We start from the raw sequence: 25519 nt of genomic DNA on the forward strand, positions 1-25519 counted from the left end.
AAACAAATGCAGTATTACACTCAATCCACAATAGCTCTGGTGTGGAATACCAGCTGTGGGTGCAGAACTGATCAAAGTCAAAGTAAACTTTAAAGAGCAACAGGAGAGTAGAACTACACAACAAACACAACAACAGGAATAGATTCAGTAGAAATATAAGGCTATGCAAAAAACAGTACCATAATAAATAAGAGAGGCAAACACGTAAACTTACCCACCACCAATACATAGGATCATATGATCATAGGAGGTTACTAGGCTATTGGCCCTGAGGCCCTTATAAGCCTAGCTAAGAGTTTAGCCCATGTTTAGACAAGTCAGCACTCAATGCCCCTGTCCAGCAGGGACTCGGGTGGAATTCCAGGGATGTATTTTCTGTTTCCCACCCAGTTATCCAGGTTGTGCTTAAAAAAGGATAAAGAGGTACTCTACTTGAGGTGGAGAGGGAGTCTATTCCACAGATGGGGGAGTCTCTGGGACACAAATCTTTAATGCCAACAAGTCCTATGGACATCACAGACCAGGTTGAGGCCGTGCATGCAGGTTACTTGAGTGGAGCTTGACTTGCATATATGCAGCAGTCCCATCAAGGTGGAGTCCAAAATCTCCTTGTATGCCAGACAGAAGTCACCTCTGATGAATCTGTATGAAACTAAGTAGAGGTACAGGGCTTTTAACCTATCTGTGTATGGTAAATTTTTGAGGCCCTGGATTATCCTGGTGAGGAACCTCTGTGGTCTGTCCAGCTGCTGCATGTGCTTTGTAAGGTATGTGTCGAACGGGGCATTGTACTCAATAATGGGCCTTATAAGGGAAGAATACAGGGATGTTATGACCTCCTTCTCCCTGGATAACCTTACCTTTGAGGTGGCAACATGGTGGTCAAAAGTCAAGTTGCTATCACACTGGGTGCCCAAATCCCTCACAACTGATTGCATGCTTAGGACGCTGTTATTAATGTGATAATTTGTGGGGATGTCACTCTCCCCAAAGGGGATGATGATGTATTTTTTGGTATTCAGCTTGAGGCCATGTTTCTGGCATCAGTCATTTGTTTGGGTGAGACCCTCTTGAAGGATGTCCACTCATTAGGGGAATTGATTACAGTGCCCAGCTTGCAATCATCTGCAAATTTGGTCAGCCATAACCCATTGGTTTTGGCCTTAAACTCAGAAAAGTATATCCCAAATAACAGAGGCCCCAAGTCCAAACCCTGGGATACGCCACTCTTTACAGGTCTACTGCTTGAGGTGGCTTCCTCTATTTTGACAAGGTGGATTCTATCAGTGAGATAGTTAGCTAACCATCTGGTAATATATGAATTGATTCCTAGTTGAGAGAGTTTATCTGTTATGCCTGAGTGGGGAGTAGTATCAAAGGCTTTGACCAGGTCAAGGTAGGCAGTGTGCGCCATCTTCCCTTCATCCATGGCTTTGGTGACTGTCTCAAAGAAGTCGACCAAATTTATCTGACATGACCTCCTCTTGATGAAGCCAAACTGTGTGGGATTGAGTGTTTGGAGGTTGCCAATGTTCTTGTTAATGAGGTCCATGATAATTCATTCCATGACCTTGCAGATCAGGCTAGTTAGGCTGATGGGTCTATAATTTCCTGGATCGGTGGACGCTCCACCTTTGTACAAAGGGATGATAGTAGTTGTCCTCCACTCAGATGGGATAAAGCCGGTACTCAAGCTTTGGTTAAATAGGGCACCTAATGGTGCTGCAAGTTCCTGCCTAAGTTCATGTAGGATGCTGCCTGTGATGTTATCGGGTTCCATGGAGGCTGTATTTTTTGCATTTGAGAGAGCAGTGATGACCTGTTTCCTAGAGGAAGGGGGCAGGTACTGGGGATGTCCTGATTTACTGATGGGGGGACAGAGGGGTGAAGTTTTCACTGAATCTGTCAGCCAGCAAGTTTTCTATATCTACAGCATTTGTATATGTGGTGTCCTTGACCACCAGTTCTGAACAGATCTGGGCGCTTCCTTTGAGATTGTGGACATATGTGAAGAAAGACTTATGATTGTCTTTAGTAGATGTGGCTAGTTTGGACTCGAAGTTTGCTTTGGAGGATTTCACTAGTGCTCTTATTTGCTTGTTCAGGTTAAGGAGAGATTGCTTTCAGTTGGGCACCTGCTCCTTCTTGGTCCTGGACAGCAATTGTTTTCCTTTTGTTATAGAGTTTATTTATTGCAGATGTCCACCAGACAGGTTTACTCTTCATTGCGGAGGATGACTTAGTCTTGTTGGGTATTCCTGATTCCATGCATATTTATTTATTTATTTGTGTTTCATTGACTGGGTTATTCCAACTGGGCCAAAGACCCATTTTCAATTGAGACCTGAGGAGAAAAGCTCCACACAAAAAATATGTTGACTATACAAGAAATATTAACAAGATATAAAAAACAGCAAATATACAAATGAACAAATACTAAATGAATAACACACAGAAGATAACATAGAGCACAAAAAATTATAAATAACAGACCTAAAAATATATTTTTTCTAATAAACATATCAGATAAACCAGGAAATGCATGTTTAAAATAAATGTAGGAACTGACTAGACAGAGAAAGTAAAAAAAAAAAACTATTGATGTTGAGGTAAAAATAGGGAGGTAGAGAATGCATAAAAGAGTAATTAAGTATAAGGAAGTGAGCAGAAGCATTTTGTTTTGGAGGAAAAAGACATGGACTAGAGTATATATGTATATATATATATATATATATATATATATATATATAGATATATAGATATATATATAGATATATATATAGATATATATATATATATATATGCTCATATAGTACATTGATGTAGGTTTGGACATATTTGTCAGTTCCTAGAAAGGGGGAGGGGGTGTGAAGCTGTTTATACCACCCCTCAGGAGGCTGTAATCAGCTTTGGAGAAGTTTTTTTGTTTGACTCTAGCTGTGTGTGGGGGGGCGGGCGGCAGTGGAGATGGTGACTTCAAAAGTGACCGCTTTGTGGTCGGATCTTACCAGGGAGGATGATACTGTAGGGGTGCTGCAGTGGTTACTCTTGTTGGTTAATACAAATTCCAAGATATTATCACCTCTTTTGGGGGTATTGACTAGCTCTTCCAAGGCATTTGCATTGACAAAATCTAGGAATCTCTGGGCATTTGTGTTCTGGTATGAGTAGTCCTTCCAATCTATGTTTGGGTAGTTAAAGTCACCCAGGATCAGGGTAAAGGGTTGAATCTTGATAGATTCGAAGAGGTCCAGATAGGTGGACTGGGCATCTTGAGTCAGATTTGGGGGCCTGTAGCTAGCTATGATTTAGGGGTTTTGTCAATGGTTAACTGCACCTGGAGTGTCTTCTGTGTTTCATACTGTTTGACCAGCCTGGACGTGTGTATGCCTTTAACATATATTGAAACTCCACCTCCTTTGGCTTTACTGCCCACAGTTTGGGGTCTGAATGTATGATAGGATGAGTAACCAGGTATGGCTGGGGTGCTCTCTGCAGCTTTGAACCAGGTTTTTGTGACTGCGCAGATGTCAGCATTTTCTAGGGTTAAGAATGCTTACAATGAGTGCAGTTTCATGTTTAGACTCCTAGCATTTAGCAACATGACCTTTAATTTGTGTTTTGTTGAAATTGTTACGTTGGTAATTTTAACTTCATCCCTTTTCCTAAAAAAGGCACTATGGGGAGGAAAGAGCCTTTGCCAGAAGCCTGAAGCCCAAGTGAGACAGATGCAGGCCATCTCTGGCAAAGGATTGTGGCTTGTTGATCATATCTTCCCTGGCTGTCAGGTACTGGATCCCCCTGTAATGACATGTGAAACTAGGCCAGTTGTTAAAGTCAATAATTTTCTGTTTGTATTGAGGCATCATTCTGGGTAACGGTAGAATGCTGATTAAGGCTATGTACATACCTGCCTGGGACACATATTCAGCGAGTTCAATCATGTCTCTCTTCATATAATCCAGAGAGGTATGTCTGAAGTCATTCATGCCAACATGGACTATGACAGTCATAACAGTACATGTTGTTGATAGACTTGAGTGCATATGTGATATGGTGGATTCTGGCCCCTGACAGACAACTAACTGTGGCTTTCTCCTTATCCAGTTTAGGTTCATAGGTAGGTACTAGCCTATCTAAGGCATTTATGAATGTGTTGACTTTACCCCCTTAGATTAGTTCCCTGTGCCTCTGTCCAGCAGAGCCATTGAAGTGATCCCTGGGGTAAACTTTCTGTTTCCCATCCACTCATCAAGGTTTCTCTTGAAGAGGGTTCACGAGGAGCTCTGCCTAATCCTATCCAGTTTAGGTTCATAGGTAGGTACTAGCCTATCTGCCCGAAGGCATTTATAAGCCTAGCCAGAATGTGTTGACTTTTCGCTTTCGCCTTAGATTAGTTCCTGTGCCTCTGTCCAGCAGAGCCATTGAAGTGATCCCTGGGGTAAACTTTCTGTTTCCCATCCACTCATCAAGGTTTCTCTTGAAGAGGGTTCACGACTAATGTAGATTGGAATCTTGTTCCAGAGCATGGGAAGTATCTGGGACAGGAATCTATCCCTCCAGCACATCCTATTTATTGTTGTGGTGTGGTTTAGATCACTGGAGCATGTGGCTTAAGGGGAAATGGTTTTCTTTAGGTGGAGCATGTCCATCAATTCTGGGTTGGACATGGCCTTGTATGTCAGGCAGAGATCACCTTTGAGTAGGCAGTATGCAACTGAGTACAGCTGGAGTTTCTTCACTCGAGCTGCATAGGGCATCTGCTTGAGGCCAGTGATCCTCTTGGTGAGGTACTTCTGTGGTCTTTCCAGTTGTTGCAGGTGTCTTGTAAGGTACATCCCAAATGGGGCATTGTACTCTATGATGGGTCTGATGAGTGATGTGTAGAGGGGCCCAATGACCTCTTTCGATCTGGATGCAAACCCTTTTGTGATTAGGTGGGCCACATAAAAGGATTTTCTAACCACTTTGGCAATGTGATTATCAAAAGAGAGGTTACTATCTACTTGGGTCTCCAGATCCCTTATTACGTCTTCCATATTTAGGGGGCTACCACCTATGTGGTAGTTTGTGGGTACTTTGTTTTTTCCAAAGGGGATGACTATGCACTTTTTGGCATTTAGCTTGAGGCCATGGTTTTGACACCAGGTATCTGTCTCAATGAGACCCTTTTGGAGGATGTCTGTGTCAGCCGGAGAGTCAGTTATAGCCTCTAGTTTGCAGTTATCTGCATACTTGCTCACCTCTGAGAAGTATATGCTGAACAGGAGGGGTTCTAGGACTGAGCCCTGGGGAATGCCACTTGTAACGGTTTAGAGTCAGACCTAGCTCCTGTGAGTTCTGTCCGTGAGCCAGTTGGCAACCCATCTGGGTTTATGTTCGGGCTGGTGAGCTTGTCAAAAATACCCAAGTGGAATAGTGTGCGAGGTCTAGGTAGGCTATGTGGACCACCTTTCCCTCGTCTATAGCCTTGGTAACTGTCTCAAAGAAGTCCACCAGGTTTTGGAGGCATGATCTGCCCTTAACAAAGCCAAACTAGGTAGGGTCCAGTGTTTGGATGTTCCCAATGTCTCTGTTAATGAGATCCATGATGATGCAATCCATGGCTTTACAAACCAAGCTAATCAGGCTTATAGGGCAATAGTTCCTGGGGTCCGTTGTGGCTCCACCTTTGTGGAGCAGAATAACCACTCTATGGGTATGTAGCCTGTGGAGAGGCTGAGTTTGAACAGTGTGTTTAGGTGAGGGGTTAGTTCATCTTTGAGCTCGTGTAGGACACAGCCTGGGACACCATCCGGTCCCATTGATACTGTGTTTTTGGCTTTGGAGAGGGCTGTTTTAACCTGAGTGTCTGTGATTTCAGGGGCACTACATTCTTCTAGTATAGTTATGGGCCCTTTTGGGGGTGAAAGTGGGATGAAGTTTGCACTAAACCTGTCTGCCAGGATGTTGGCGATATCGGTCGGTTCAGTGTATTTTGTGCCATTCTGCATTAACTCCGAGCAGATCTGAGAATTGACACTTAGATTTTTGACATAGCTAAAGAATCCCTTGTGGTTATCTTTAGAGTCCATGGCAATTTCTTCGGATGATTTTATGAGGGAATGTAGTTTCTTGCTGATACTGATCAGGGATGTCTTCCCTTCTTGGGATTTTACTCTTTTCTGTACTAGTTTCCACTTTCTATTGTATAGCTTGTTTATGGCAGGGGTCCACCAGACTGGTTTCCTATTCTTGGATGAGTGAGTCTTGGTTTTGTTTGGGATAGCAGGATCCATGCATTCTTGTAGGTGCCCGTAGAGTGCATTAGTAAAGGATTTTGCAGCTTGGACAGTGTTATCCTTTAGCATGGGGGCTTTGAAACTTCCCTCCTCAGTCTTACGTAATGTGAAGTTTGCTTTTGAAATGTTTTTCACGGTGGCTTCTTTGACCGGGGGAGGTGGCGGAATGTGGATATACAGAGTGATTAGTTTATGGTCAGATCTAACCAGCGAGAGGTTGACCTCTGGTGTGGAACACTGGTCATCCATGTTGGTGATGACCAGGTCCAATATGTTGTCACCTTTGGTGGGGGTGTTGACCAGTTGATCCAGGGCATTTGAGTTTATAAATTCTAGGAAATGTTGGGCAAGGGAGTTTGTACTTGAGTAGTTCTCCCAGTTAATGTTTGGGTAATTGAAATCACCCAATATCAGGGTGACCATTATGTTTCCCAGTGTTTCCAGGAATGCAGAGTGGGGTCTTGGGACATGGTGGGTGATCTATAGCTATAATTTGAATAGCAGTTTTGCCCATTATTAGTTCGTGGATGATCTCTGAAGCATCGTGCTGTGCCACTAACCTGGAGGTGTGGTTATCCTTGATGAATATGGATACGCCCCTGCCTTTTGTATTTTAGTCTGGGTTTTGTGGCCGAAATGTATGGTATGAGTTGTAGCCTGGTAGTACTGGGGTGCTCTCTGTAAACCAGGTTTCTGTTGCTGCACATATATCAATTTTCTCCATACTGAGGAGTGTCTCAAAGAGCCTTTGCCAGAAGCCTGAAGCCCAAGTGAGACAGATGCAGGCCATCTCTGGCAAAGGATTGTGGCTTGTTGATCATATCTTCCCTGGCTGTCAGGTACTGGATCCCCCTGTAATGACATGCGAAACTAAGCCAATTGTTAAAGTCAATAATTTTCTGTTTGTATTGAGGCATCATTCTGGGTAACGGTAGAATGCTGATTAAGGCTATGTAGATACCTGCCTGGGACACATATTCAGTGAGTTCAATCATGTCTCTCTTCATATAATCCAGGGAGGTATGTCTGAAGTCATTCATGCCAACATGGACTATGACAGTCATAACAGTACATGTTGTTGATAGACTTGAGTGCATATGTGATATGGTGGATTCTGGCCCCTGACAGACAACTAACTGTGGCTTTCTCCTTATCCAGTTTAGATTCATAGGTTCATAGGTAGGTACTAGCCTATCTGCCCGAAGGCATTTATAAGCCTAGCCGGAATGTGTTGGCTTTCGCCGCCCCCTTAGATTAGTTCCCTGTGCCTCTGTCCAGCAGAGCCATTGAAGTGATCCCTGGGGTAAACTTTCTGTTTCCCATCCACTCATCAAGGTTTCTCTTGAAGAGGGTTCACGAGGAGCTCTGCCTAATGTAGATTGGAATCTTGTTCCAGAGCATGGGAAGTCTCTGGGACAGGAATCTATCCCTCCAGCACATCCTATTTATTGTTGTGGTGCGGTTTAGATCACTGGAGCATGTGGCTCAAGGGGAAATGGTTTTCTTTAGGTGGAGCATGTCCATCAATTCTGGGTTGGACATGGCCTTATATGTCAGGCAGAGATCATCTTTGAGTAGGCAGTATGCAACCGAGTACAGCTGGAGTTTCTTCACTCGAGCTGCATAGGGCATCTGCTTGAGGCCAGTGATCCTCTTGATGAGGTACTTCTGTGGTCTTTCCAATTGTTGCAGGTGTCTTGTAAGGTACATCCCAAATGGGGCATTGTACTCTATGATGGGTCTGATAAGTGATGTGTAGAGGGGCCCGATGACCTCTTTCGATCTGGATGCAAACTCTTTTGTGATTAGGTGGGCCACATAAAAGGATTTTCTAACCACTTTGGCAATGTGATTATCAAAAGAGAGGTTACTATCTACTTGGGTCCCCAGATCCCTTATTACGTCTTCCGTATTTAGGGGGCTACCACCTATGTGGTAGTTTGTGGGTTCTTTGTTTTTTCCAAAGGGGATGACTATGCACTTTTTGGCATTTAGCTTGAGGCTATGGTTTTGACACCAGGTATCTGTCTCAATGAGACCCTTTTGGAGGATGTCTGTGTCAGCCGGAGAGTCAATTATAGCCTCTAGTTTGCAGTCGTCTGCGTACTTGGTCAGCCATAGTCCTCCTGTGCTTGCATGTACCTCTGAGAAGTATATGCTGAGCAGGAGGGATCCTAGGACTGAGCCCTGGGGAATGGCACTTGTAACTGGTTTAGAGTCAGACCTAGCTCCCACAACTCTTACCATGTGGGTTCTGTCCGTGAGCCAGTTGGCAATCCATCTTGTGACGTAGGGGTTTATGTTCAGGCTGGTGAGCTTGTCTAAAATACCCAAGTGGGGAATAGTGTCGAAGGCCTTTGCGAGGTCTAGGTAGGCTATGTGGACCACCTTTCCCTCGTCTATAGCCTTGGTAACTGTCTCAAAGAAGTCCACCAGGTTTTGGAGGCATGATCTGCCCTTAACAAAGCCGAACTGGGTAGGGTCCAGTGTTTGGATGTTCCCAGTGCCTCTGTTAATGAGATCCATGATGATGCAATCCATGGCTTTGCAGACCAAGCTAATCAGGCTTATAGGGCAATAGTTCCCGGGGTTCGTTGTGGCTCCACCTTTGTGGAGCAGAATAACCGTTGCTGTGCACCACTCTATGGGTATGTAGCCTGTGGAGAGGCTGAGTTTGAACAGTGTGTTTAGGTGAGGGGTTAGTTCATCTTTGAGCTCGTGTAGGACACAGCCTGGGACACCATCCGGTCCCATTGATACTGTGTTTTTGGCTTTGGAGAGGGCTGTTTTAACCTGAGTGTCTGTGATTTCAGGGGCACTACATTCTTCTGGTATAGTTATGGACCCTTTTGGGGGTGAAAGGGGGATGAAGTTTGCATTAAACCTGTCTGCCAGGATGTTGGCGATATCAGTCGGTTCAGTGTATGCCATTCTGCATTAACTCCAAGCAGATCTGAGAATTGCCACTTAGATTTTTGACATAGCTAAAGAATCCCTTGTGGTTATCTTTGGAGTCCATGGCAATTTTTTTTTCGAAGCTAGCCTTGGATGATTTTATGAGGGAATGTAGTTTCTTGCTGATACTGATCAGGGATGTCTTCCCTTCTTGGAATTTTACTCTTTTCTGTACTAGTTTCCACTTTCTACTGTATAGCTTGTTTATGGCAGGGGTCCACCAGACTGGTTTCCTATTCTTGGATGAGTGAGTCTTGGTTTTGTTTGGGATAGCAGGATCCATGCATTCTTGTAGGTGCCCGTAGAGTGCATTAGTAAAGGATTTTGCAGCTTGGACAGTGTTATCCTTTAGCATGGGAGCTTTGAAACTTCCCGCCTCAGTCTTACGTAATGTGAAGTTTGCTTTTGAAATGTTTTTCACGGTGGCTTTTTTGACCGGGGGAGGTGGCGGAATGTGGATATCCAGAGTGATTAGTTTATGGTCTGATCTAACCAGCGAGAGGTTGACCTCTGGTGTGGAACACCGGTCACCCATGTTGGTGATGACCAGGTCCAATATGTTGTCACCTCTGGTGGGGGTGTTGACCAGTTGATCCAGGGCATTTGAGTTTATAAATTCTAGGAAATGATGGGCAAAGGAGTCAGTACTTGAGTAGTTCTCCCAGTTAATGTTTGGGTAATTGAAATCACCCAATATCAGGATGTTTGGTAGGACCTTTATGTTTCCCAGTGTTTCCAGGAATGCAGAGTGGGGGTCTTGGGACATGGTGGGTGATCTATAGCAAGCTATAATTTGAATAGCAGTTTTGCCCATTGTTAGTTGCAAGTGGATGATCTCTGAAGCATCGTGCTGTGCCACTAACCTGGAGGTGTGGGTATCCTTGATGAATATGGATACTCCCCTGCCTTTTGTATTTTAGTCTGGGTTTTGTGGCCGAAATGTATGGTATGAGTTGTAGCCTGGTAGTACTGGGGTGCTCTCTGGAGCCTTAAACCAGGTTTCTGTTGCTGCACATATATCAATTTTCTCCATACTGAGGAGTGTCTCAAGTGCGTGCATTTTGAGGTTTAGACTTCTGGCATTGAGTAGCATTACCCTCAGTTTTTTGTTACTTGTGCTATTTACGGCAGAGGGTTTGTCTTTTGAGCCTTACCTAAAAAAGGCACTATGGGGGTGGAAAGAACCTTGGCCAGTATTCGAAAGATTAAGTGTGACAGGTGCAAGCTGTCTCTAGCGACACAGCGTGGCTTGTCGAGCATGTGATCCCATGCTGACAGACACTGGATCCCCTTTGAATGACACTAGAAGCTTAGCTAGTTGTTGAAATTGATGATTTATTCTCTATACTGTGGTATCATTCTTGGTGAGGGCAGGATGCTACTCAGGGTTAGGGTCATACCAGCCTGGGCGACGTGATCAGAGAGCTCCTCCATGTCTCTTTTCATGTAGTCCAGGGAGGTATGGCTCAGGTTATTCACACCAACACGGACAATGACAGAGTCATATTTGTACTTGTTCTGCAGTGACCTGAGTGCTTGTGTTATGTGGCGGATCCTGGCACCCGACAGGCAGCTAACAGTAACCTTCTCCTTGTTCAGCCTAGTGAGTGGGACGTCCGTGTTCCTGACTCTACAGTCACCTATTGCTAGTGTTTTGGGTATGTTATTTTGCCTTAAGGGCTGTGATTGCGTGGCACACTGGTTTTGTGAAGTATGTGTTTCATGGTTTGTGTTGGGGGGGTGGAGGTTGCTTGTATGTCTACTTTGGAGGTCTCTGTTGCTTTAGCAGATTTTTATTTAGAGCATCCGAGTATGTTTTCATGTATTTATGTGTGTTTTTTGCCAGTGCTGGTTTCATACGTCTGTGTGAGACTGGTGGTGTGATGCAAGTGATTCCCTTCTCCTCTTGACTTCCTGGTCCAGTCTTGGCTTGAGAGAGCTTAGCCTCCAGTTTGGCTGTATAATTGCATCTCTCACGTGTATTACTGTTTTGGTGGAAGGAGGAGAGGGTTGTCTGTGTACTAGGCAATTGTAACATTGCCTCAAAATGCCCAGATTCACCAGTTGGACCAGAGAGTACACCTGAAACTGCCCTTTGGACATGCCTGGATAGGTATGTTGAACTGTTTTACTGATTGGCTGGTAAGGTTGAATAGAGACCCTTGTCCTTCTCTACAGTATAGGGGGGGTCTAATGCTAAGGTTTATTAGTGCTTGCTATGAGTTTTGAGCAAGTGCCGGGATGAGAAGTGAATGGTTTGAGTGCTTAAGTTGAAAGTTTGTCTAGTTCCAATGGAAAAATTGAACAGTAGACTTTGTGGAGCCAAGAATAGTTATACCTTAGGTAACTGGCACTACCCGGCGTGCAAAACCGAGCAAATGCGGGTTTTATAGCAGGGAAATGAAAGAGATAAAAATGAGCCCAAAATGGCCAATAAACTACTAATTTCTGGGCTGAAACCACTCCTCCAGGGACAGATAGGCTGCTCAAAGCTCCCTCTCTCACAGTGAACAGAGAAACTTCCTTCTATCCAAGTAAGGTCTGGGCAAACACAGAAACTTGTAACACAGCCCTGAATTCAGTACTAACCTGAAAACTGGACTATACTAGTTTAGAAAGGTGAGAAAACAAATATATTTTTTTTGTTTGTTTTTTTTCAGAAAATAAAGCAGATACAATCAAAAAAACACTTTAAATGCACAGAAATGGCTATCACACTTGAGTGTCTTACCTACAACAGTTAAACAGGTAATTTAAACACAAAAACGACTTTGCTAAAGTGCAGGCAGTAAAATAAGTACAATATGTAGCTGAAACAAGCTTTTTAAATCCACAGAAACTGTAGAAAATCTGCGTTTTAGGCGGAATTAGTTAAAGGCAGCAGGAAAATGCATGTATGGTGAGAGGCACATCTGTGTGTCTCACAATGGAGTCTCCTATGACTAATATGTTGGGTTTATGGTTAAGCCTTAGTGACTGTGAGACACAGATGTATGGACTATGCTTGCTATGTGGTGCGGAGGGCTGTGGAGATCATGTGTGCTTTTACCTCAGAGGTCTCCTTTGTTTGGGTATGTTTTGTTGAGGATCTCCACATATGTGGGTGTGTGTTGTGTAGGTGTGGGTGGTGTTTGAGATTAGTGATTGTGTTGACAGCTTTCTCACTGCCAGATATGCTGGCTTATGGGGGGGGGGGGTAGACTCTAGGTACCTAGTGTAATTGCATCTCTCGTAAATTGTTCCTAGGTGGTAATACCATAAACTTGCAGTTCACAGTTTTCCAAGTACAGATAGAGACATGTGAAGTGAGCCATGAGTTTTTGTAAAGAACGACATATTGCACACAAATAATGTTTACCTATGTAATGCGTTAGGCTACAGGTCTGTTATTGAGCAGTCTGATAGCATGTGGGATGAAGTCTGATAGCATGTGGGAAGAAGCTATTATGGAATCTGACGGCACTAAGCAGGCAAAGGCTCTAGGACTGTCAATGACACCTGGACTGGATCACTGGGAAGAGTCTCAAAGGAGGACTGAAGCATTAAACAGAGTGCTGGGGTGTTAGAAAAGAGGTAATGGTCCTAGGTTTTACTAGGATCTGATCAGACCATAACTTAAATACAGTGTGTGGTTCCTGGGGCGTACAACAGCAGGGACATCAGGCTGTTAGAGAGACTACCAAACAAAGCTGTTATAAATGTGTACAGCTTAGAACAGAAATGCTGTCATCAGAGATTAAAGGAGCTGGAGATCTATTCACTGGAAACCAAAAGCAATCATGGAATGAACTGCTACACTTGTAGTAGTGAGGGGGTCCTCAGAGACCTACAGGATGGCATGAGCAACATAAAGAAAGATAAGGAGAGAAGGTGGGCATGTAGGAGGTGTGAAATGAAATACAATTAAAAGGCAGAGTGCATAGGTTTATTGTGTCCAAACAGCAAGATTCTGTACTGTGATGTAGAGAGATTATAATCTGTCGTCTGCACATCTGATTTGCTAATAAATCTTTTTCGGTTTTGTTTATTTAGGGAGAACCCATCACCTTCTCTAAGGAACTGTTTCTGAATCACAAATCCAGCAGCATGAAGCAATTTCTGCAAAACGCCATGCACCTGCAGCTCTTCAAACAGGTACTGGATAATCAGCTCAGAAACACGAGACTCTCCTCTGCACTCATACTGTGCCAGGTCAACGTGATTCCAAAAAATAAAACTACCATTCCCTGCTTGTTAAAATTTATTTAGACATAGCATACTCTTTATTGAGTCCTTAGACTTGAGGCCTTTATAGTAATCTGGTACATGATTCCTAACATAAAATGTAGCATAGAAATCATTGGCACTATTTATGAACAGGGATAGATTCATAGTTCTTGACACGGAAACCCTCTTTCAGTAATATATGGATGGATATATATTGGTCATAGGCTGCTACTGTACACCCCATCTGTCATACAGGATACACATTCAGATTCTGATCCAGAGGGGGTTCTTCCTGTCAGGAATAACATGTATGCCTGAGATCTGAGTTACAAGTCAGTGGTGTTTTTGGACAGTACCATAGCTAGGGTAGAGCAAAGGGGTAATTGCCCTAGGCAAAAAATTGCTAGTGAAAACAACAAATTATGTAACTGCTCAAAAAAGACTCAAGGCAAGGTCCATCAAAGGTACATCCACAGTTTATCCACAAAAAATCAGCGAATCATAGATAAACTTACTAAGCTGGGCATTAATCCCTATGTCACTCGATGGGTTGCCAACTGGCTTACTGACAGAACCCACACTGTAAAAGTAGCTGACTCCAAATCAAGCTCCTGACAAGTGACTAGTGGAGTACTTCAGGGTTCAGTCCTGGGACCACTCTTGTTTGGCATCTACTTCTCTGAAGTACAGGCCAATATTAAGGGACTCTGGCTAACAAAGATCGCAGATAACTGCAAACTGGGAGACATTATTGAATCTCCAAATGATGTGGATACTCTACAAAAGGGCCTTACAAAGAACACTGGTCATTAACGCCAGGACTGGCAAAAGCATTAACTCTGAGCTGCCAATAAAGCTCCCTCTCCTCTAAACGGAGGGGCCAAGGGCCTCCTCTGATATTTTTGCTAACATTATCAATTATTAGATAGTTGAAAGAATGCCAAGGGTTCTCAGAGACATGTTTGGCCAAAACATTCATGGTATTAGCTTTCCCAATATTATATTGGTGTTCGTATACTCTCAGTTTAAAGTGTCTCTCTGTTTTCCCAATGTAGAACCCTGGGCAGCATTGGCATAAGGCAATATATACAATACCACAACTATCACAATTGTATTTACCTCTAACCTGGTATGTTACATTATCAAGAGTAAAAAAACTAGCAACCATCATAAATTTTCAGAAATTGCATCTGCCACATTTTGTCATTCCCACTTTTAATGGGTACGACCTAGTCTTATTTTCAAACGTGCTTTAGGTTATTCCCCCTTTTAAAGATCAACCCAGGGCTAGCACTAATTTTTTGTTGGATGAAAGGGTCATCCAACAAGATGCTCCAGTTTTTCAATAGGATGTCTCGTAGAGACCCAGCATCCATAGAGAAAGTGGCAATACATTTAAAAGTGTGGTTATTACCAACCCCATCTACCATGCATCTATTTGGTTCCCCAACAATAACATCAACCTGACCATTAACTGCCAACTCATTCAGGGGTGATTTCATTGTTACTTCCATGGTTTTATTCATGGTTTCCAACTATCTAATAATTGATAATGTTAGCAAGAATATCAGAGGAGGCCCTTGGCTCCTCCGTTTAGACAAGTGTGAGCTTTATTGCTCAAAGTTAATGCTTTTGCCAGTCCTGGCCTTAATGACCAGTGTTTTTTGAAATGTATTTTATGTTTAAAAGCTTTAGAAAGATAACTTAAATATTTATAAAACTTTTTAAGTACAATTTTTGTGTTAAGCATATGTAATTTGTAATTTTAAAATATGTATGATAGGTTGTGAAACTTAATTATATCTATTATAATAGTAATGTATATGAAGCATTAATGGGGAGAATATGTCTTTAAATGGTTACTGGAGAAGTGATGTCATTTTTGTTTGAATTACTTATACTGGCTTTTCATGGCTCGAAATTGTCTGATGAAGTTCTCTCATTTGGTTTGGACGAAAGCGCTTACCTTGATTGTACAAACCTGTCTTGATTCTTCGTTGAGTTTTCATGGATAAACTCTGGATGTACCTTTGATGAACCTTGCCTTGAGGCTTTTTTGAAACAATTGCTAGTGGACATGATCAGGAGCTCTGCATTTTTTTCTGTACCATAATGCTAGTAGAGAAAGTCGCTTATTTCAGCACTTTTTGTTTTTGCTCTGATTGGCTGTCAGTAAGCCAGTCAGCTGTCTGCAGTAAGCTGAAGACCTGAAGACTGCTTTTATTTTTTAGTCTACACTTGAAGAGTTGGGGAGTGTACTGTAGGAATCCCATCAGCTTCCTTCAGTAAACAGAATTCTTTTTTTTTCAACACTTGAAGAGCTTTGGGGGTGGGTCATAATTTTGAGGGATCAGACAAGATGCCACGAGTCAGCTATAGGTCTTGTCACAGACTTACAAACTCCAGACCCTCAACTTCAAATTGCTATTGTTATGTATCCTGTTGGTTAGTGCCAAGCTGTAGAATCACACCCTAAGTTGTAAGGATCAGCTGGAAATGCTTTTTAAATTGTTTTTCTTCATTAGACCACTTTAGCCATCAGTCAGACAGTTGAATTGCCCCTTCCTTCCCACCATCTGAGGGTCCATGTACCCCTTAGATCAGGAATCACTCACAGATTAGCATAAAACTTGCAGACAGGATGACACCCGAATGTCCCTAGGCTGAGGAGTTGCTCATGGTATCTTCTGCAGCTGTCCTTCCTTGAAATCCTGGTTTTCACTTCCTTTACCCTCATTTCCATTGCCATACAGTGGTCTGGGCAAGCAACATTCCCACACTGCCAGCAGCTGACCCATGGATGCTTCCCCACATGCACTTACCCCAGCTCCCACATGCATTTATCTCAGCTCCCTGGCTACAAAATGTAAATAGCCCTACTTGGTGATTGCTTGTCCCTTCAGTCTGCCTTGCTTTACCAGCTAACCTCTGCCATTGCTGCAGTAGATAAGGCTGCATTCCCCCCTCCCAGATGGGTGAGCTGGACTAGCCACTCATCCACCTCACTTTATAGCCCCTCCACCAGCACCCAGTCCACCACATTCCCTTGTGACATTTGGATCACATTCAGGGCTTTATTTGTCTACAACATGGAGCCAGCTATGCAGAAAACTAATAATTAACAAAACCTTTTTCCTCTTAAAAACTAATGAGGGCAGGAAAGGGAAAGAAGTCCCAGTAAAATCAGGTTTAAGCCCAAGTCAGTACAACAAGCTCTGATTTAAAACTGGTTCTTAAGCATAAACAGTTTGTGGCCTAATGCAACCTGTTTGCACTTAGTGCTGCCTCTGGGCAAACCAGCCAAGTCAGTAAAAAAAATCCTGCAAATGCAAGGCACTGGTAGGGCTCAGCACTGAATGCCAAAACTTCCAGCTGACCAATAGACTTTATGTAGAGAGAGTAAACTGCAGATGGTTACATGGTCAGTACAGCTGTCCAGTAGACTTTATGTAGAAAGAGTAAACTGCAGATGGTTACATGTTCATTGTAGCTGCCCAGTAGACTTTATGTAGAGAGAGTAAACTGCAGATGGTTACATGGTCAGTACAGCTGTCTAGTAGACTTTATGTAGAGAGAGTAAACTGCAGATGGTTACACGGTCAGTACAGCTGTCCATTATGGCTATGGTTACACGGTCAGTACAGCTGTCCATTATGGCTATGGTTACATGGTCAGTACAGCTGTCCATTACGGCTATGGTTACACGGTCAGTACAGCTGTCCATTATGGCTATGGTTACATGGTCAGTACAGCTGTCCATTACGGCTATAGTGAGCTTCTTCACCAACTATTTTTTGTTTTATTTTAGGAATAAATGGGTTTGGCTTCGTTCTGCTACACCTAGAACTGCAGCAATGTTCTGCTACACCTAGAACTGCAGCAATGTTCTTCTACACCCAGATCTGCAGCAATGTTCTGCTACACCTAGAACTGCAACAATGTTCTGCTACACCTAGAACTCCAACAGTGTTCTGCTACACCTAGAACTGCAGCAATGTTCTGCTACACCTAGAACTACAGCAGTGTTCTGCTACACCTAGAACTACAGCAGTGTTCTGCTACACCTAGAACTGCAGCAGTGTTCTGCTACACCTAGAACTGCAGCAGTGTTCTGCTACACCTAGAACTGCAGCAGTGTTCTGCTACACCTAGAACTGCAGCAGTGTTCTGCTACACCTAGAACTGCAGCAGTATTCTTCTGCAGCAGTATTCTGCTGCACCTAGAATTGCAGCAGTCCTGGCTATGATAGCCTCTGTTTGCCATTATGTGACTCTGAACAAGTCATTCAACCAGACACTCGCCCTGAGTTTCCCCCTGAAAAGGGATGGTGTACCCAGATGGCTTACCCTTGTTCTCTCTCATCTTGTCCATGCCATTTGACACATCAAGCAGCAAGCACTTTTCCAGGCACTCGTTTCAGTAGCAGTTATGGTTTTTACATGGTTGGGTTGCTAGCCCAGTGCCCAACCCTTCTTGGAGAGCACACACACACACACACACACACACACACACACACACACACACACACACACACACACACACACACACACACACACACACACACACACACACACACACACACACACACACACACACTTTAGAATATCCAAGCCACCTACTACATGTCTTTGGAATGTGGAAGGGAAACCAGAGCACTCAGAGGAAACCCATGCAAACACAGAGAGGACATGTGGACTGCGCACATAAGGCAACCTAACCGAGAACTGAACCGAGGAACCACCTCTTGCTGTGAGGCGACAACACTAACCTATGCACCACTGTGCTACCCCAGGGCTTATCCAGTTAACATTTTTTAACCCAGCCATACAATAACCATTAGAGCGTCCCATAGCTTGTCAACGCAGTGTAATTTGTAAAATGATCCTTTTATTCTCCACTTCCTGCCTGCTATCAGCCCTCTAGTGATCGATTCTCCATCTGTTTTCTCAGGGGGTGAGAACTGATTATGGCAGACTGACATCCAGACACCCTTCAGAATTTTTTTCTTTGTAGCTGTAACCCCTCCTGTGGTGGTTGACATCTGTATTCACAGATGTGAGACCAGCAACGCCTTCTCATGTAGGCCTGCATGTTTCTGCACATGAAGATTGTCCCATGAGATGATCTGGCAGAGCAAACTATGTATCTGGGCTATATGCTGTGTGCCATGCACCACTCTTTCCAGCAGGTGCTAATACTGCAGGGGGCCAGACTGCCACCTACTCTCCCCCAAGATGAATGAGCTGGCAGTTGTTGCCGTTTAGACCACGCTCGGAGTGCTAAAACTCTCAGGTTTGACTGCAAATGCAATACTGGCTTTTAAAAGCCAGTATTGTATTGTATATCAGGATCGTTTGTCCATGCCATCCACAAAACTCTGCTGCTGGGACAGTTGCCCCTCTCACAATGGTCTGGCCATGCTATTGTAGTAGAATTCAGTATTGTGTAAACATTAATGTTAGTAGACTTTAGTAATGTTTAGCATAATCTGCAATAAAGCACACTTAGAATTGAGTAAACATTAAAGATAGTAGATTTCAATACTGTTTACCATAATCTGTCCCAAATAAAGTAGTCTTATTAACCTGCACCATCAAAGCACCCTTAATAGCCTTCTAACCCAATACACCTGCACCTTGTAGCTCACCAGTCAAAGGACTGGACAGCATGACTATGCAATTCTCTAACTTCTTTGTTGCCAGCTTGGTGGATATGAGCATCTTGAGACAATGTAGCTATTGTCTCATGTTTACTGGCAACCACTTAATCCTTAAAGAAGCAGACACAGTATGTGAGAGATGTGCTTACACAGTGACACTGGAGGGTAAATTCTCGCATACAAGATACAAGTGCACATGAGGTTGTTGAAACCACACACACACACACACACACACACACACACACACACACACACACACACACACACACACAACACCCACCTCACATAGCATACAACATACACACAGACTAACATATGCTAAGGCACTTAAAAGCAAGCTTCCTAAGCAACAAATATTGCCTAGACAGTATGTTGTCAAAGCTATGCCACAACCAGACCAAAGGCACTCAGAAAAAAGCACCTAAAACAACACATACGGTCACTCTCAATGGACCACCAAACACTAAGCCTCTAAGGCAAGTAAACACACTTCCCAGGACTCTGATCATAGAGGACTCCATTGCAAGATACACTGATGCCCCCCTAACCAGGCTGCACAAGGAGAAGATGGACTCTCATCATAGAGGACTCCATTGTAAGATACACTGATGCCCCCCTAACCAGGCTGAACAAGGAGAATATGGACTCTCATCATAGAGGACTCCATTATAAGATACACTGATGCCCCCTAACTAGACTGAACAAGGGGAAGATGGACTCTCATAATAGATGTCTCCATTGTAAGATACACTGATGCCCCCTAACCAGGCTGAACAAGGAGAAGATATTCCCAGGACTCTCATCATAGAGGACTCCATTGTAAGATACACTGATGCCCTCCTAACCAGGCTAAGCAAGGAGAAGATGGACTCTCGTCATAGAGGACTCCATTGTAGGATACACTGATGCTCCCCTAACCAGGCTGAACTAGGAGAAGATGGACTCTCATCATAGAGGACTCCATTTTAAGATATACTGATGGTCCCCTAACCAGGCTGAAAAAGGAGAAGATGGACTCTCATCATAGAGGACTCAATTGTAAGATACACTGATGCCCCCCTAACCAGGCTGCACTAGGAGAAGATGGACTCTCATCATAGAGTACTCCATTGTAAGCTACACTGATGCCCCCCTAACCAGACTGAACAAGGGGAAGATGGGCTCTCATCATAGATGACTCCATTGTAAGATACACTGATGCCACCCTAACCAGGCTGAACAAGGAGAAGATGGACTCTCATCATAGAGGACTCCATTGTAAGATACACTGATGCCCCCCTAACCAGGCTGAACAAGGAGAAGATGGACTCTCATCATAGAGGACTCCATTGTAAGATACACTGATGCCCCCCTAACCAGACTGAACAAGGAGAAGATAACTGTTAGCTGCTTAAATGGAGTCAGGATCTGCCAAATCACTCTTGCACTCAAGTCACAATGCTACAGGTACCATTATGATTCTGTCATAGTCTAGGTAGATGTATTGAGATGTACCTCCTTGGACTATATGAAGAGAGACATTATGGAGCTCTCAGACTGTGTGTCGTCTCATGCTGGTATGAGCCTAGCATTGAGCAAGATACCATAGGCACTGAGGATGATGCCACAATATGAGCAAAAGATGGCTTATTTTAACAAGTGGCTGTCTTTCTCTAGTGTTATTCTAAGGTGATGCAATATTTGTCATCTTGGGGGGACATTGTTAACAGACCCCATTGCTTTGCCAAGGACAGTCTGCACCTGCCCCTCCTAGGCTTTTTAATACTGGCAAACATTTTACCCATCCCCATAGTGCCTTTTTAGACAATGCCAAATTAACAAACCTATCAAGATAGAAATATTAACTCAACTGAACCTCAAGGTGTTACTGCTCAATGCCAGGAGCCTAAAAAAAAACACTCCCTCTAAGCCCTCCTCACACTCGAGAATACAGATATCTGTGCAGTTACACAGACATGGTTTAAAGCAACAGAGAGTACCATCCAACCTAACACCCTGTCATGGGAGACTTTAATTATCCCTCTATAGACTGGGAATACTACATGATCTCAAATCTACAGGCACAGAGATTTCTGGACTTCGTAAATTAAACACCCTTAACCAAATGATAAAAATGCCCACTGGAGACTCCTACTTACTGGACCTCATACTCACAAATATGAGAGAACTCTGCACCCTTTCCCAGTATCTCATCCTCCTGGTAAGGTCCAACCATAAAGCTGTTTCCTTCAAAATCAAAATCAGATCTGTAACATCAGTAAAACCAGTAACAGGTTTGTCAAAATTCAGTGCCGTTCCAAACCTTGAGAATACATCAGGCTATGCTGAATTGCTGTCTGAAATGCTGTACAACCATGTCAATGGCTACCTAGAGGCTGCTGTGCCTACCAGACGTAAGTCCAGAATTATCCCCAGAAACAAACCACCTTGGTGGAATCCCAAACTAAACAGGATATACAACAAAAGGAAAAAATATGACAAAGATCAAGAAGGTTAATTCCCACAAAGATAAAAACTTTCTCAAACAAATCCAATGTTGTGGTTAAGATAGTCTCCTAGGTGAAAGATAACCATAATGCCTTCCTCAGCTACGCCAGAAACCTCAAGGTCAGCACACATCAATGTGCATAAATGGTAGTTAATGGTGAGAACTGGTAGTTAATGGTGAGAGCTGGTAGTTAATGGTGCCACATTCACCAAGCCTGGCAATATAGCAAACCTGTTAGTGAACAAATTCTGTTCCAACTTTACCCCCTTCTCATCCCAAATCTTCTCCCCAAAAATATCCCCAAACATAACCCCCACCAGGTATAACTAGGAATCATGTACTACCTGCACTCTCTAAAGCCAAGAACACAGCCTCAATAGGCCATGATAATATCCCAGGATGCCTCCTGAACAGTCTAAAATATGCTTTATCAGAATCCCTGGCATCACTATTTAACTAAACAGGCCTTGTACCACAAAAATGGAGCACAGCGATGATCATCCTCCTTTATAAAGGAGGGCCTTCAACAGATCTTGGAAACTACAGACCCATTAGTCTGACTAGTCTTATTTGCAAAGCTGTAGAAATAATTATCAAGGAAGTTATCATCAAGGACATAGGAGACCACCAGACACTGGATCCATCCCAGTTTGGCTTTGTCAAAGGAAGGTCATGCTTACTGAATCTAGTGGACTTCTTTGAAAAGGTCAGTAAGGCAATGGATGAGGGAGAAAGTTGTGCATACTGTCTGCCCAGATTGGCTAAAGCATTTGATAGAATACCCCACTTGGGTATTGTCAGCAAAATTAGGGAACTAGGCATAAACCCCCTTTATAACATGCTGGGTAGCAAGGTGGCTCATGAATATGACCCAAGAGCCCAACTTCCACCTTCAGTGAGGCCACCTCCACAAAGACGCCAGTAACAAGTGACGTCCCCACAAAGACGCCAGTAACCAGTGACGTCCCTCAGGGCTCTGTGCTGGCCCTGCTCCTCTTTGGCCCCTCAAAAGTCAAAGTCAATGTCAACAGCCTCTGGCTGACCACATTCGTGGATGATTGAAAACTGGGAACAGTCAGTGAATCACTCCAAAATGAGAACACCCTTCAGGAACGTCTAACACAGATAAACACTTGGTGCCAAAGCCATGGCTAAACCTCACTGCTAAGAAATACACTACTTTTGGGAAGCCAGCCACCCTGGGTAACTGTGTCATCAAAAACACCCCTAAACGTTGATTCACTAGTCAAGTATCTGGGAACTCATGTAGATAGTAACCAAGCCTTTGACAAACATGTGTCCAAAGAACTAAGAAAATCCTTCTGTGTTGCTCAACTTATAAGTAAGAGCATGGCATCTAGATTCAGAGAAGTCATTGTACCACTGTACTGTGCTCAGCTGAGACACAGCATAAAGTATAATTCCCCTTTGGCATGTACCTGACCATTCACACGCAGCAACTGGAATGCCCACAAAGGTTCCTTAAAAATACAGGGAGCAAACAAAATGTCCTCTGCTGCTTACCTCAAAGCCCTGTGTCATTACTCTGTATCATACATACTTCTGAGACGTGATCTTTGTGTAGCATATGAGAAGTGATCTTTGTGTAGCATACAAGGAATCCACGGACCATGTTCTGATGAACCTTTTGCACGTCCGCAAAACAAATGGCACCAGAACTACTAGATCAAAAGTCTGCAATTCTGCTTGTGGCATAAATCGGACATTTTGGAACAACAGATATGTTTCTCAGAAAATTCTCATTCTCAGGAACAAGGTCCCCCATCCATGTGAAGCAGAGGTGCTCCTTAACCCTATTAAAGTGCAACTTGGACCAGTGGATGGGCATTCAGAAAAGTCACCCCTGATCTGGTGCCTATGTCTGTGATGGCCAGAGGCAGTCAACAGAGCACCCCAGTGTAAATCAAATTTGTGAGTCACATTTGGGTTGCACAGTTAGACAAATGAGGGCCCTAGTGGTTGTTTGCCTAGTATACACATTTGAGAGTTTGTGTAAACAATTAAGGCTCTTAGATCCTAAAACCAAGGTATAGGGTTTGAACCTGAGCAAATAAAGGCAATTATTTAACTAAACTGCCACTCTAACTAGAGCATTGCAGACACACACACACACACACACACACACACACACACACACACACACACACACACACACACACACACACACACACAAACACACTTGCACACGTAATGTTGCCATTACAAAAAATCTTTTAAAGATATCCATTGTGTGTGCATGCATTGCCTGTTACAAAACGTGCCTTGAAAACAAGCCCATACATTCTGCATGTTTGAACATTGCAAAGAAAGACATGCATTCTGCTTCAGATATAGCTCTGTTTGAGTTTGTGCAATCACCTGGCTGTGAAATTAAATCTCATGCGCTTTTCTGTATGTGCTTTTGTGTGCCTGTACTTAAAGCAGTAGTCAGGAAAGCTTTCTTCTTTTTTTAAATAAGATTAGAGTTGTGTGTGGCTCCTCCCCAGCCAGCACTGGGTCCTAGGCAATTGTATAGGTAGCCTAGTGCTGGATCTGGGCCAGCACTGGGTCCTAGACAATTGGATAGGTAGCCTAGTGCTGGATCTGGGCCAGCACTGGGTCCTAGGCAATTGGATAGGTAACCTAGTGCTGGATCTGGGACAACACTGGGCCCTAGGCAATTGGTTAGCTTGCCTGTTGCTGGATCTGAGCCAGAAGTGGGCCTTAGGCAATTGGATAGGTAGCCTAGTGCTGGATCTGGGCCAGCACTGGGCCCTAGGCAATTGGATAGATAGCCTAGTGGTGGATCTGGCACTCAATAAAGGAAGGTGAATCAAAGAACGCATGTATTTATGCATGGTGCTAAAAATGTGTGCAGAAGGTCCATGGTTTGAAAACAGCCCAGGGCCCATGGTACACTTAATCTACCAACGGTCAGGTACATTTTTGATGAATATGAATTTCGAGGGAAGAGAAGTATACTATTGCTCATGCTAAGTCTTTTTCAATGTGCAATTGTTTTATTTTGGTTTGTTTAACAAATGGCCGTTAGTGTTTGTGTCAGTGATGCAGCAGGTAGCACACTCACCTTTGGTACAGAAAGCCATGGGTTCTATTCTCACACCTGGTAGATGGAATGTGGTGCTGCACTCCTGAGAGTGTTGTCCTTTGGAAGACATGTTAAGCGGAGGTCCTGCTTGAGGTGGTTGTAGCTCAGGTGGATGTAAAAGACCCCCAGCACAAATCAAAAAGTGTACGGGAAGTTTCCTCATGCCCTGGCCGAATGTCCCCTAGTAGTATAAATACCATCTGAGGCTTCCCTGAAAAGAGGCTCTATTGGGACTAACCTGCTCAAGAAAAGATAGGTAAATTATGAGTTTTAAAATAAATACACATCTCTGTAATTATTTCAGAAATAAAGAAAATGGCCTGCACACTGTCAGTTTTAAAGTGTTTATGGAAATCGGGGGAGAGATAAGTAATGGGACACTGGATTGGCTGCGGGGCCTAGTCTATTGCCTTGCCTAGGGCTCCATTTGACCATGACCTGGCTCTGACTGTGTGTTTCCACTCCAGCATCCATTTTATTTACATGCTTACACAGTCCGTTTACTGGGAATCAGATGTGCAGCTCTTGAATTATTTGATTTATATGTGCCAGAGATGTCTGTGTTTATTTTAACTTTCTGTGTTTTTTTGTTACTTAGAAGTAGTAATACCGCCTTGTAATTATATCTTTTTCTTTTTTTTTCATGACTTCCTTTCTGTGACCATTTCTTGATTTTGTGCAGAAGATACAGTAAATGTTAAACTCACCTCTAACGATCAGGTCCATTCTCTATCAAATCACTTTAGTCCTTCTTGGTTTAACAAACTTTAATTTAAGCATTTATATTTTATCATAAAAGAGTCTAGGTTATTTATTCACA

General features: G+C 43.4%; 1 protein-coding gene across 4 annotated transcripts in view; it reads left to right on the plus strand.

The window, feature by feature from the left end:
* LOC122790092 (DENN domain-containing protein 1B-like) overlaps positions 1–25519 on the plus strand; it is a 1285568-nt gene that overhangs the window by 923272 nt on the left and 336777 nt on the right. For all 4 annotated transcript variants that reach the window (XM_044057656.1, XM_044057657.1, XM_044057658.1 and 1 more), the window contains one exon: positions 13269–13370. In XM_044057656.1, the coding sequence (XP_043913591.1) occupies positions 13269–13370 (102 nt within the window). The remainder of the gene's footprint in view (positions 1–13268; positions 13371–25519) is intronic.

The sequence above is a fragment of the Protopterus annectens genome, chromosome 15.part0 (genome assembly GCF_019279795.1).
Source record: "Protopterus annectens isolate FY-2018-M chromosome 15.part0, PAN1.0, whole genome shotgun sequence".
NCBI classification, from domain to species: Eukaryota; Metazoa; Chordata; order Ceratodontiformes; family Protopteridae; genus Protopterus; species Protopterus annectens.